This window comes from Saccopteryx bilineata, chromosome 2, assembly GCF_036850765.1.
Source record: "Saccopteryx bilineata isolate mSacBil1 chromosome 2, mSacBil1_pri_phased_curated, whole genome shotgun sequence".
Taxonomy (NCBI): Eukaryota; Metazoa; Chordata; class Mammalia; order Chiroptera; family Emballonuridae; genus Saccopteryx; species Saccopteryx bilineata.
Window position 1 is genome coordinate 377,328,220 of NC_089491.1, and position 14,444 is coordinate 377,342,663.

Below are 14,444 nucleotides of genomic sequence, written 5' to 3' on the forward strand. Positions count from 1 at the left end.
GTTTCAAATTCTGAGGAGAAACAATTGGGCTTTTTGTGGGGGAAAAGGAGGCCTAAAAGAGTGAAATGGGACTGTAAAAGGATCAAGAGCTGCCCGCGCCCAGACGTCTGGCCCCGCCGGACGTGTGTGTGTGCGCGCGCGTGTGCGTGTGTGTGTGCGTGTGTGTGTGTGCGCGCGCGCAGGGCTTCTTTATGACGTCCCATTCTGGAGGGGGTGTGAAGAACAAAGACAAGAGTCTCGATTGCGTTCTCAAAAGCATTTGTGACAACAAAGTGTTTTTCTCTCCCCTTCCCTCTTTTCCCCTCTTTGCCCCCTGGGGCCCCCGGAAACCCCAAGCAGGGCACTGAGCGGTGAAGGTGGGGGCGCGGAGCCCGGGCCACCCATTCCCCCTCAGGCCCAGAGCTCAGGCCCAGCTGCGGCTCTCTCAGCTCCGGAAAGTTATTCCTCACTGTTTGCTTTGCTGCTGTTTAGTTTCTTAACCTTCAGAAATTTATACGCTATAAACTTTTATAGCGGTCATATTCTTTTATTGCTGCGCACACGGCATTGAATTCCTCTCCCGACTTCTCTCTCTTGCACTCTCTCGGTTTCCTTCTCTGAATCTCTCGCTCTGTTCTGACAACAGATTTCCCCATCCCCGGCTTCCCAGCCTCCGCATTTTTGCCTTTGTTTGTCTTTAAAGAAGCCACCTAGGCCGAGGACCCAGACGCCACTGGAGGCTTCTCCCGGCGCCCTCGCTCCCCTGCCCCGCAGCGCGGGGTTTGGTCCCAGCCTCGCTTTCTGCGTTTCTTCTGGGCGGAACCTGGCCTTCTCGGCTCCCTCTCAGCCCCTACTGGCTCCAGGGAACCCAGGGTGAGGAGGGAGCCTGGTCTACCCAAGCTCTAAAGCCAGGTTCACTTTCCATCCCGAATGGAACCCTTGGAGGCTGCGGTGCCAGGCCCTGCCCCCTCGGGAGCTGCGCTTTCTCCTGCCTCCTGCTGCCTCTCTGATTAGTGCACCCTTTTGTTCGCTGGAGAGGGGTAGGCCTGGCCTCTCACTTCCAGGGTCCTTTCACTCAGGTTAGGCTTTGTTCCCACCTCTGCTCGAACCCTCAGGGTTCTTGCAGGCTGCGCGCTGGGGCGGCGGGATGGGAGGCCCCGGCGGGAGGTGGGCGCCCGAACGCCAGCCCAGCAGAAGCCGAGTCCCAGCGCCTGGGCAGGAAGGGCAGAGCTGAGAACAGCGGTCTTCCGAGGGGCTCTGGCAGGGACAACCACAATCTGAGGGACAGAATTTAGTTTTGAGATCCCATTGGAAAGGGATTTTTTTTCCTGCTGAGACAGTTCTGTTCCACATTTAATCCTGTCCCAGCCTTTGGGAGCTGCCTTCCCAGGCCTGCACCCTCACCAGCCTCGACCCACTGTACACCCCGGCAGCTGCCTCTGGCTCACTGGAGCCTCAAATTCCAGGTGGGGACCAAAAACCCTGAGGGGTTCGCTCTTTTTGAGCCAAAGAAAGGAGAGCTCACCCTTCCGGAGGCCTCTGCCTAGCCAGTCGCCCTGCGGTGGGGAATAGCAGACGAAAGTTACTGCCTTTCTTACTTGTATATTTTAACGTGGCCAAAGTCTCAACCGGCAGAGAGAGAAACTGCTTCCAAGGGCGGCAAGGGCGGCCTTGTCTTCCCTCTGACTCTGGAGTTCGTGGGGTGGTCCCCAGGGCAACTTTGGAGGAAGCAAAACCAGACCCCTCTCCACACTGCTCATCTCCCCTTCCCTCCCCTCCGGCCTCCCAGCGCTCCCGTGGGGAGGCTCTTGTTCACTTTAAGCAGTAGACCTTGGGCCCAAGTCCAGCTCAGCTCCGCCAGGAAGCCTGGTCTGCAAGGTCTGTGGTGGAACTTTTTGGGGTACAGGGGTTTCTCCCTTTTTTCCAACCTACCCTCTTGGAACTAGGGTCTCCACCGCTGGCCAGGTGAGGACCAACACAGAACAAGACACAAAGAGAGACTTATTTTCTAGAGTGATATATATTTTTGTTCTTTTTCCTTTTTTTTTTTCTTCCAAAACAGTCAAGAGCTCTAGGCCCCTTACCCTCCCCGCTCCCACCCACCACCCTCCCATATAAGCGACAACTGAAAACAGGCGAGACAATCACCCCCAAAGAAATCACAAAACACAGCACAATTTCACGACAGCCACCGACAAAGCATTAAAGTTCTACTGGAATGTCCTTTTGCAGGATCAGGAAACGCAGAAACAAGAGTCCATGGAATTGCAAGGGGTTGCGAGGCGGGGTGCAGGGGCGGGCGGAAGCGGAGAGGAAGCTTGGCCCGATGCTCGGGTGCGACTCGGCCTCTCTGCGCAGCACGCGGGACTGCTCCTCGGACTCGTGCGCGCAGCCGCCGCGCAGGTCGCCCTCCGGGCTCCTGTCCCGGGAAGCAGAGACCGGCGCTGGGCTGGGTCTCGTTCTGCACGGGGACCTGCAGCCGCCGAGCCCTGGGCTCCTCCGCGAAGGTCCAGACGCGAGCAGGATGGGGAGGAACGCGCCCGGCGCCGCGGGCTGGAGCCTTCGCTCCTCCCTGTCCGCCACAACTTACCCCGGGAGGGAGCTCCCGAATCGATTCGCAATAAATTCTCCATGGGACTCCTGCCCCGGCTTTCCTGCCTGTGGCGGGGTTGGCCTAGCAGGGGATGGAGGGTGGAGGGTTTTCTACGAGGGGCGGCTGGGCTCGCTGGTGCAAGGTGGCTTTGGCCCGAGTTGCTTTCAGAGCTAGCTAGGAGGGTGCGGGAGAATGCAGGGCCGGCGGAGAGCAAAGAAACCAGTTTCAGTCAAGCGGGGCACAGAGGGACAGACGGACTACATTGTCAAGGCTCACGACCCACGATCTGACCTCCTTTTGTTGGAAGGAGAGGAAAACAACATGCAGAATCAAACATTTCCTGCAACAAAATGTGTGTGTGGAATACTTTCATAAAACCTCAGCTACCTTCGTAAAATCACCAGTCTTTCCTTGCCTGTCAGCACACCAGTTTGGGCGCTGAGTTTGTCCCCTTTGCCCTTGTGTCAGGCGGGGTAGATTTGGGGGTTTCATGGGGGTGGTATTGGGATATTCAGCTCTTTGGGCTGCAGTGCCTCGGTCAGCAGTGTGTCTTTAGAATCTTGCTGTGTATTTGCATCAGGGATAGAATCATGCCTGATGGTCTATGGCTGTTCTAACAGATTTGAGGCGTGATGATCTGCATTTGGGAGATCACTTCATTTGAATGTGGGCTGCGAGCTTTCCGTGATTACTGTGAGCTCCAGGCTTTACGTACGCAGGTGTCTGTGGGACGGTGTGCAGTTGGAGTGCCCCTGAGTGGCTTTAGGATAGATCTAGGTGGGAACTGGCAGGCTGGAAGCCAGGAGCTGGGGCTTCCCAGAAAAACTAGGGTGGGCTGCTAGGGGCTCGACTAGGGTCTCTCTTTCCTTATGGCCCATCCCCTTTTTAGGAACCAACTACATCTACCTTCTAAATTAACAAAACTTTCTCTTGAGATCCAGGAAGAAGAGGGCTGGGAAGGGCAAAGAAACAGAGGGGGAGGCTCTAGATTGCAGGAAAGGACTTTGAAGAGAAAAACTCCCTTCCCCACTCACTTGAATACACCCCGGACAGCACTAGCTTTGCAGCCATCACTCATAAATAAGTGTGAGATGGGAAAGGGGAAGGGGAACCTTTACTCTTTGCCCTGTTCCTTGTTCATTTTCTTCATTTTCATCCGCCGGTTCTGAAACCAGATTTTGACTTGTCTCTCACTTAGATTGAGGAGTCTGGCCACTTCGTGCCTACGGTCCCTGGTGAGGTACATATTGAACAGAAACTCCTTCTCTAGCTCCAGCGTCTGGTATTTGGTGTAGGGACAGCGCTTTTTCCGGGAAGAGCGGGCGTGCAGCCAGTTGGCCGAAGGGTTGGCTGAAAGAGAAGCAGCAAGAGAATCAAAGAAAGGAAGGGAGGACAAAGGGCCCTCCTAGATTCCTTCCAAGAGGGCACACTCCTGGGGTTTCCACTCCCCAGCTTGCATTTGGAGAAAGGGGTACCTGGGCCTTCAAAGTTCCCAGAAAGTGAAAGTGGCCCAGAAAGTGGCCCAGCAACGGGCCAGGAGCTGCTCTGGATATCTCCAGGTGAGAGGCTATTTGGACAGGAGGAAACCAACCATGTGCCAGGCTGCTCAGCACTTCCAAACCTTTGCCTGCCTCAAGTCCTCTTTCAGTCTTTTTCTACCCTTGGGTCCAAACTGGTTAAGACTCAGGTCAGAGCCCAGCATGGTGACCTCCCCTCCCCAGCACCACTGATCTAACTGGGGGTAGCTGACCTGAAGGGTCTGGCTCTAGATCTGGGACGTAAGAGAAAGACTGGACTGGAGGAGAGCAGCTCTGTTCAGCCACTGCCAAGAGCCCTCTTGGCGCTCCTGTCCAGTCTCAGTACCCCAGTGCCTTGGTCACAAGCTTGAGTCTCTTGGCCACATGGCAACAGGCATGTGTGTGTGTAGATATCCTGCCCCCCCCCAACACACACACACCACAAATATGGGTCCGGACTTAGAGACGCAAACATCCAGCACACTCCAATTCACAAGCAACCCAATTGCAACCATTTATCAACTCCAGTCTGTAGACAAGGGAGCGCCAGGGGTTCACAGATAACTTATGGTTGCAATAGTCTCTCCTTTTCCGCTCCTGCTCAGCTCGCAGTTTGGTTACAGCAAGTTCAGGGAAATTGAGAAGCAAGATTGCTCCAGTCCCAAGGTGGGGAGCCACGCGTAACATGGGGGTAACAGAAAGCTCTACACAGCACACCTAACTCCAACTGGCTCCACGTGTGAAGGGGAACAGAAAAAAGTGTTACTGAGTGGAAGGTGGTGAGGGGAAGAAGAAATAAAAATATGCATAGGCTTCTCTTCTTACTGTCTCTCTCCCTATTCTGGAACTCAGAAAAGTTGTCACATAAAACAGAACTATTAAAAATAAGTCACCTTCTGCTAACTTCCTCCCCCCCAAAAAAAAACCCCCACTGAATATATACATATATATATATCTATATATCTATAGATATATATATATCTGGTTCATCCTACACTAAGTACCATGTATTACCAATTTGCAGCGCCATTTCCTTAATGTGATTGCCTGTGATGGGACCCACATTCGCATTAAATATGAAAGAGGGAAAAAAAACTGTTAATAATTGATCCTAACCAAACTGCTGCCTTGCAATAATGGGCTTTCCAGTCAGAGTTTGGGGGCTTGGGTGAGGAGGGGTCTGTTTGGGTGTGAGCAGGGAGGGTTTGGGAAGAGTTGGTGTTACTCAAATGCCAGCTCTTGTGATTCGACCTGGCAGGTGGGACCTCACAGGGACCTCAGGGGAGTGGGGCAGTAGGGATGCACGAAAGGGCCTGTGAGCCACTCTGTTGGTGGGAAATCTGGCAAGGCAAGCAGAGAGTAAAAAATCTGATCCCCACTCTCCAAAAAGAATAAGGAGTGAGGACTTGTCCCCACCAGCCTGAGGGTTATTGGTTGGAACTAAGAGCCCCCAACAAATTTGCTCTTCTCAACCTTAAAAACAAAAAAACAACAGTCTTCACCACCACCACCACACCACCCTCCTCAGCCCGCAGCCCCTCCGGGAAACGAGCTCGCCCTGGGTTCCTGGCAGGGTGCTTATGGAGGAGGAGTGGGAGGTGAGGAGAAACTGCCTTCCGAGGGTGAAGTTCTCCACCTCTCCGCAAGCCTCTTTCCCCCACCCTTCCTCTCCCCAGGGCCCCTTCGGTATCTCCCTCTCTCCGCTCTGGCTGTCGGCCCCGAAGTTCGGAAGTGATTCCGGACTCCCTGTGAGGCGGACAGCGGCGGCTGGGCTGGGAGCCCCGCGGAGAGCGGCGGGCGGGGGCGGGGGCGCAGGAAAGGAAGCCGAGACTAGGAGAGGACGCACGGAGGGGAGGCGGAGGCCGGGAGCGGGCTCCCGGGGAGGGGCCGGCGCGCCCGGAGGGGGCTCAGTCCCCGGGCCAGGGCTTCCCCGCCCCTTCCAGTGCAGCCCGCGGACCCCGAGCCGCTGCTGCGCGCGGTCTGCTCGGCTCAGTCCTCCTCCAAGCTGTTGCATCGCAAATAAAATCCTAATGAGCTCCCTCCCACTTCCCCTTGGCCGGCTCGTACCGCCTGCGCGTGGCGCGGGGAGCCGTGCCAGCCGCGCGCGCGTCCCCGCCGGTGCCTGCCCGGCGCTCCGCCTCGCTGGCCGCTGCCCGGCCCCGCCAGCCCCTCTCCGAGCCCACCATCCCCGTCCTCTCCTCGAGCTTGCAGCCGGGTCTCCGGGAAAGTTGGGGAATGGAGGCCGAGAGCCAGCGAGTTGGTCCCTGAGCCCCGTCTCCCCCCCGGACCTGAGCCGCAGTGGGCGCGTCGCTGCTCCCGGGGGCCTCGGGCTCCCCTTCGGAGCACCCAGCTCGCTTCCTTCCTTCCTTCCTTCCTTCCGCCCTCCTCCCTCCGCCCCGCTGGCTCGCCGGCCGCCGCCGCGGTTTCCCTTCACATTGTGCGCAGTTTATTGCCTCTCCTCTCCCCTCCCCCTCGCCTGGCCTTCGGCCTGGGTATTTCCTCACTTTTTATAACTTACTTTGATCCGGCCTCTCTTTGTCCTCGCTTCCTTCGCAAATTTTATTGTCCCCGTAGCCGGGTCTTTGATTAGACAGGACGGCCTCCCTGCCTGCCGAAGTTTCCAAACTGTACTCGGGCGTGCCCTGTTTGAGCAGCTCCCCCGGCGCGCCCAGCAGCGGCTCCGCCTTCACCGCCGCCGGGCCCTGCCCCGGGGCCGCCTCGCCGCGCGGCGCCGGCTCCAGCCAGGTGCGGAGGTACCTGCTCTCGGCCGGCGGGACGCCCTGGGGCTGGATGTAGGGGTGGTAGACGGACGGCAGGCTCCCGGACGCGTGCGGGCTCAGCGGCGCCCAGGAGGCGCCGAACACCGGCGCTTTGGGCTGGAAGCTGCACGAGGGGAACTCCAGGTGCTCCGCGTGGCCCGGCTGCCGGGGGCTCGCGTACTGGCCGGAAGGAAACTTGGCTGGAGGCGCGTCCTCGCTCTCGTGACTTATGATCGAGTCGACATAATAGCTGCTAAGCGTCCCAGAAATGGACATTCTCAGACATTATCCGGGCGCTCGCAGGGGGAAGGGAAGCGCTCGCGCGGCGGCGCCCAAGCAGGGAGAGGTGGCACCCAGACCGGTGTGAGGGCTTTCGGACGCGACCCCCCCAGCCCCCCACCCTCCCACCCCCACCCCCTGCTCAACTTCTCAGCCAACAAAGTACAGTGGAGCAGCCCGGCTCGGCGCTCCTTGCAAAATGATTGGTCAAAGTTTTTCCGACTGCCTGATAAAGCGTCAGCTCGGACATAAATCAATCCGGCGAGGGGGCTGCGCTCTCTCTGTCATCCGTCCGCACCGCATTCCATATCGAGGATGGATTGTTTTATGCTGATGCAATGTGCTATCACGTCAGGGCTCCGGCGGCCACGTAACCTCAGCCGGAGCAGCCGGCCGCCCGGGCCCCCCGCCTCCCGCGGAAAGGGAGGGGGGAGCTCACCACGGGGCGGCGGGGGCGGAGAGGAGGCGGAGGGAGCGGCGGGCCGCCAGGGAGGGACGCGGGCGCGGGAGCCCTCTCCCCGGGCGGCTCCGGGAGGGACGCAGCCCCAGCCTGGGAGCAGCCAGGGAGGCCCACAGCATAGCCAAAGAGGAAGTGGGCCTGTCCCCCGCCCCCCACCTCCACTTCACCCCACAGGCCCTCGCTTCCTCTTCTCTGTCCCCCGGACACTAGGTGTTTATTAAAACAACTGCGCAGCAGCAATCCACTGGAGATGACGGAGAGTAGTTGATGTTTCAGACGTTATCCTCTTTGGAGGGGGCTCTCGGTGACTATGTGAGGAGGGTGACGGGCCTGGGAGCTTCTCCTGACCCTTCAGTAGCTGAGAGAGGAGAGAGGATATAAGGGGGTGAGTGTTTAAAAATCCTGTCCTAAAATAGAACCTGCATGAGGTTAAAAGATTCATCGGGCCCTGGAAAGTTGAGCCTCTGAAAGAGTTTAATACAACTAGCCAAAGCTCCTTTAAATTTCCTGGGCCTCTCTCTGGCCCTGGCCATAGGGAAGCATGGAAGGGGGGGACATAGCCACTTCTCCTTTCCTCCACCCGAATAACAGGGCAGGCCCTTAGAACTGCCCAGATGGGGGAGCTGAACGTGACCAGGGTTCAGGGAACTTCCCTAAGGTGTCAGCAGAGCCGAGGTGTGGGAAGGGGTCCAGAGCCCTCTCCCCCCACCTGGTGAGGATGGAGCCTTTCACCTTTCCTGTTCTCCTCCCCTCACCGTCACTGCGCCTCTGAAAGGTTTCCAAATACCAGGGTTGAGAGCCAGCAGAGAGAGCTGTGGGGTCAGTCTCCCACCCACCCGTCGCCTTCCGTCCTGAGTCTTTCTCGCTGGAGCTTTCAACCCCCCTGTTCTGTTGGTATCAGTTCTGTGAGCTCTGAGCTGGGGTTTTCCTGGGGACCGCGGCAGTCTTTCGGGCTCATCTCCCAGCCCTTGCTCTTCCAGCTTCTGCCCCGGTGCACTGGCTTCTTGTGGCGTGGGCACTCAGGGAGGCGGCCCCTTGGACAGACCCAAATCTTCTTGGGTTGGGTTTAGGGGCAGGCTGGGGCCAATTGTTTCAACATTCTCTGACCCTGGGCCTTAATAAAATAGGCTGCTCCCAACCCCATTATTTTAACAAAAGCGGGGCCCATTCTAATCTGAGGTTTTGTCTTTTTGGCCATGTACCCCTCTGCCGTGCAGAAGGCTGCAGATTACCTCCACACACGCACTCCTCCGCCTGCTTTTCTTTCCAAATGAAGCCATCTCGTGTCATTACGAGTGAAATACGAGGGCGAAGCGCCATATTTCTTCACATTATGGCGATTTCAAAATGATTTTTTAAAGATCAATGCAGGCGCCCAGCGGCCCCCCTCCTTTTTTACCCCAGCTTTCCGAGGGCGACAGCCTGGCAGATCGGGAACCGAACAGAGGAAAGATCTGCTTTTTCCATGGGACCCAAGTGCGGAGACAAAAAAACCAATGCAAATTCTTCTAAGTAGCGGTTGGACGCTTGGGAAAGTCGAGGGAGCTGCCCGGACTCGCTAGGAGAAAGCTGGGCGCAGAATGAATGCATCACAGTTACGGCAAAGCACCTGTTTTTGATTTGCCAGACGTATGGAGTCTGCTGTTGCCTTTACCTGTAATAATATATTCTTCAGCAAGAAAAAAAAAGAAAAAAAAAAAGAAGAAACCTCTCCTGCCATAAATAAAGGTGTTATGAAGCATGGCAGGCTGAGTATATGGCTTTCTGTAGTATATAAATTAGGGTCCAAAAGGACATGCGGACTGTGGGCAGAGACTTTTATTATTATTATTATTATTTATGGAAAAGTCACAGCACCAGGTCTTGTTCTTAAGACCCAGGCTGTGCAGGCAATAAACTCTGACTGCAGCCCCTCTGATTGCCATTCTCTACCCTGGATTTGTCGTCACCTTTCTTTGCAACAAGAGAGGAGTGAAGAGGCCACTTAGTTTAAGGAAGAAGTTAGAGGAGGAGCCCTTGGGCCCATGCCTTCTGCCCTACAAGGGTGGAGGGTCCCAGAGGTTTGGTTCAGGTGGTAGGTTGCTGTCTGTCTGGGGAGCTGCCCTTCCACCTGGGTGGCTCAGGGCTGCTGAATAAGGAGGGGGCCCAGACCTCTTTTCTGAGGCCAGAACTTAGTTTTAGCTCACAAAGAAGCTGGAGGATGGGAACAATTTCAAAATGACAGGCTTTGAAGGTCTCAGTCTTCTCAGGAGAGGTGACTCTGAAAGAAAAGGAATGAATAGCCCCAAGACCTGGAGTCTTGCACCTCAGCTAACCTCCCTCCAGGTGGGGACTCAGATGCACCAAGCAGTGAGCCAGCCCCACCCAGATCGGCTTTCCAGAAAACACTGTTGCTCCAAACCAGCTCAATTCCAGTTCAGGCAAATGATTAAAGGGCTGGCTGAGAGGGAACTCCTTGTTTGGGTCTTCTCAGAGCCTGTGACACCCTCCCCCCCAAAAAAAAACCCTTGTTTTCTCTCCCAGACAATAGTACCTACCACAACCAAGGGAGGGGAACAAGATTGCGGCCCCTGGAGCTCAGTTTGTAAAGATGCTTAATGGAGGGGGGTGCTTGAGTGGGGGTCACTTTGTCTTGAGAGCAAACTGCTCCCCATCCCACACACAATCTTAAAGAGAAAGAAGGAAAACCCTGCCTTCTTTCAAAATCTCTTGTCATTCCCTGCACAGGAGCCGCGACTGAACACAGCTGGGGCCAATATCTGGTAGCTCCAGCTCCGGCAAGAGCAGAGCGAGGCTGCAGCCCCTGGCCACACTGGGGCCTCAGAGCAAGACTGTGCAGCCCCTGGCCACACTGGGGCCCCGAGGACCGAGGAGGCCGAGCTGGGGAACAGAGGCCAACCCTGGCCAGGCCAGGACCAGCGGTGAGTGCCTCGCTTCAGGGGGCGGCTTTTCGAAGGGTCCTTTTCAGTAGGAAGAGAGAGAAAATTTAGACAAAGGGAAAAACAAAAAGAAGGTGCAAACAAAAACAGTAAATGGGAAAAGGGAAAATGTTTGTTTCTGATTGATAAGCTCAGCTGAAATGTATGCATGCTGTGTTTGAATAGATGTGTATATCAAACCAATATCGAACCCAATGTGCAAATGTGCTGAGTGTAGAACATGCAATAAGTAAATCTGCCCAACCACAATGCTAGGTGTGTTTACGTATATAAAATCTAGGGATGTGTATGTGGATATGTGAATAACCCTTGTGAGTTATGTACTTTTACAATTCTACTCATTTAATAAAATCCACGCTCCGAAAGCTTGTATGGATATATATTTTATAACCCTCACATCCCTATGAAAAGGGCAAAAACTTGAGTATTTGTGTACTTGGATTGCAACTATAAAACATTGCGTATCTGTGTACTTGAATTGTGGCTGATTCAAAAGCTTCGCTTGAAAATTTGTCTGTTGACTTAATATTCAAGCAAAATATATACCATATTCTCAAACAAATGCATGTGACTTAAATCTAGATTCTTTTACAACTTCCTTCTAAAGTATTTCTCTGGAAGATGAAGGAAATGCCTCAAACTGGTTCAGGGGAGGTCATGAAATTTTGTGACTTTTTTGTCCGACCATGAAATCCTTTACTGCGTATCTTACCCGAAGCTGCAGGGGCAGCGTGCATCATGTGATCCCTATTTCATGGTAGTGATGGGCACCAGATGAAGGCACCATTACTTGTACATAAGTGTACCACACAAAGTGTAAATCTGACCAGTAGACAGAGATGAGTTGAACGTGAAAGCTCTCAGTCTAACAGTGGAGGTCACACAAAAGCATTGCTGTGTACAACGAAATTTTACAAGTTCCTGAGTCTATGTCCCCAAGCACCCTGAGATATTTTTTTCTGACCCAGGATCAGAGTCCAGACCCACTCTGGGGAAGAAGATGTGAAGACACTTGCTGGGGGGGAGGAGAAATCAAAGTCCCCAGGCCTTCACCCTTTACCCAAAACGGCCTCCGAAAACGAATCACATCGAATCTGCACAAGAGTTCATACCTCAGTGCTCCCACACACACTGCAAGTGGGGATTTTAACTCTAAAGTAACGAAATCTTCTGCTGAACCTCACTCCCAAGATGTCAAAGGTGAAAGGAAGGACTGAGAGGTCAGTGGCCCAGGCCGATCTCTGGACTCTCCTCTTACCAACTCTCAGCCATCAGGGATCTGGAAGGCGGTGGGGGTGGCTGACCCCTTGGGAGGGAGCGTCCAGGAGGCCAAACGGGGTGGGCGGCAGGCGGGGCGGAAAGGAGTGAGCAGGTAGAAGGTTATTACGGAATTGCTTCCATAAAACCTGTGGCTGTTGTAAAACTCTCTGCTTTCCAAAGACTTTATTTCCTCCTTTTTCTCTAACATCCCCCTTTTTTCTTTTTACAGCACTTTTCCTGGGAGGGGTGGCCACGAGACGCCAGGGGTGGAAGACAGGGCGGCTCTGAGTGCTGGGCAGGTTTGTGGAAGGCCCAGGGAGAAGCAAGGTAAGGCAGCGGGGCCTCCACGGCTGTCCTCGCCCAGACCAGAGGACAGGACATGCTGTGGGCCTTTGCCCCCAGGACAGTGGCTTGAAGGTCGCATTCCCCCTGGGCTGCGTCTCCCGAGGGCCCCTCTGTCCTTGCAGAGCCCCCTTGTTAAGATACCCCCCTTCCTTGTCCTCCAAGTCAGCCTGGCGCCAGAACCCCATCCGGTTGGGCCCCTTTCCCCATTTCCTCTGCCTCAAGCAGGGGAGAAAAGTTTGGGAACAAAAGTTAGCTTATGCTTTGGACCGTCCCACGCCTTCCGCCAGCACTTCTAGTTATTCCTCTCCTGGGCAGAGAGCCAGCAGCCTGGGAGGGGCTGGGGTCAAAGAGGGTAGCACGGCTTTGCCCCTGCCCCACCCTCTGCCCCTCTCCAAAGAGGGTAGCACGGCTTTGCCCCTGCCCCACCCTCTGCCCCTCTCCCGTCACTCCATCAGTCTGCACGAGCTTCCGACAGCCTGGGATCCCCACTACCCTACAAGTCAGCTCCCTCTCCCAGGGGTTGGCCCTCAAGACTTCTGTAAACCTGCAGCCCAGACCAAGAGTCTATGGGGAAGCCTTGGCCTCCCGGTGGGAAGGCGTCAACTGTGGGATTGGGAAAAGGACTTTTTTTAAACCCACCTCTGTCCCACTGAGGAGCCCTAGGAAGGACTCTGGAGGCCTAGAAGCTGAAACTACATGGGATCCTGATGTTTCCCTTTCATAATGGGCCATACTGAGCCCTCTTCAAACACCTAAAGCTTCCTGTTGAGGTAAAGCCCTGACCTCCAAAGGGTTACAAAGACCTCAAGGACTCCCTGTGTCTCTAGAAATCAAACATTTGCAAAGTTGGGGAGACTTTCTTTAGAAAGTCTGAATGCAGACAGGAGGTCCTTAACCCAAGGAAGGGAGCTGGAAGCCCTCATACCATCCTGGGCTCTGCAGAACAGCCCAGCAAGGTGCCCCTTGAAGAGGGGAGTGCTCCCCAATCCTCCCTTTGCTCCCAACACACTAAAAAATGCAGAAGTAGGGAGGCACCCTAGAATTCAGACCTCTTCTCAGGGGACCGTCCTGGCTGCTCCTGGTTGAGGGACCCCAGACCTCCTCACCATTTTGCATAGTCTTGATTCTGCTTCACCCCCACACCCCCACTCCTCCAGCTAAGCGAGGAGCAGTAACTGCCATGAGTCGGGTGGTTTAATGTCGTTGTGTTCAGAAATCCAGGCCCAACAACATGAAACTACCTAATTCACTCAGCAGTTCCAGTTCACACTCGGGGTCAAGGGCTCACTTGGGGGCAGGCCCCTGCAGCCATTTTGTGGGCCAAAACGGCTGGCCAGCTCACTTTATTTATTTTCCTCTAGTTCTTCCCTAACAGAACCCAGCTGCTAGTAAACAACACATCCGAAGAACTGGGGGCAGGGTGCCAGGCAAAACCACCCTGGAGCTGCTCCTGGCAGTTCAGATTCCAGAAACTTTGACTCTCTTCTAGGAGTTGGTCCGAGGGCCCTGGGGTAGGGCCTCGGGGGTGGGTACACCTGCCTGGACAGCACCTCCGTCTCGTCTCTTTTAATGCAGCTGGAAGTCTCCACAGATACAAAGCTTTCTCAGTTTCAAACTGTTAGCAAGGCGCGGCGACATTCACCGCCTTGCTAGTGCTCACTATATTCCAGGGCGGCTCCCACAGGCCCCACACCAACCCCAGCTCCAAGGCTGGGTACAGACAGAAGAGGGGAGAGAAGGAGCGCTGGCAGACAGAATGACCGAGGGGGAGAGGACAGAAAACAGGGTAAGAAAGTGTCAGAGAGGCTGGGGAGCAAAGAGGAGAGCACATCTGGAAAGGAAAGCGGGCTGGCCTGACGGTCGCTGTGAAGTCACCCTGCCCGATCTGTGCGAGGGCCCCAGGCCAGAGAAGCGGAGCTGTCCCAGGTAAGACACTCTATTCCGAATTTACAGATGAAACCTGGAGGCCGAGGGCTCAGGTTGAAACCAGAGAACAAATTCGATTCTTTCTTCCTGACCTTCAGCGCGGGCCCTTCGCTCCCAGGCGCCCGCTGATGCGCCCTAGTGCTGGATCTACCCTCCAGACGCCCGCACCCTCCCAGGTGCGCACGCACACACACCGCACAGGTCGACGGCTGTGCGGCCGGAGGCGGAGGACTTACCCGGGCGGCCGCCGCGGCGCTCGGCGGGAGCGGCCGTCGGAAGGGAAGGAAGGTGCGAGCGCTCGCGTCCAGCTCGCGTCCGGCTCCCGTCCGGTCCGGCCCTGCTCTCCCCGCCCTTGCCCCCGAGGCGAGGGTCCGAGCAGCCACGTGT

General features: G+C 55.5%; 1 protein-coding gene across 1 annotated transcript; it reads right to left on the reverse strand.

The window, feature by feature from the left end:
- Positions 1-2,062: 2,062 nt before the first annotated feature.
- On the reverse strand, positions 2,063-7,219 carry HOXB9 (homeobox B9). The gene is made up of 2 exons (XM_066263862.1): positions 6,608-7,219; positions 2,063-3,922 (listed from the first exon to the last, which is right to left on the reverse strand). Exons 1-2 carry the CDS (start codon positions 7,122-7,124, stop codon positions 3,687-3,689), a joined length of 753 nt encoding a protein of 250 aa, XP_066119959.1. The 5' UTR covers positions 7,125-7,219; the 3' UTR covers positions 2,063-3,686.
- Between the last annotated feature and the right edge of the window lie 7,225 nt (positions 7,220-14,444).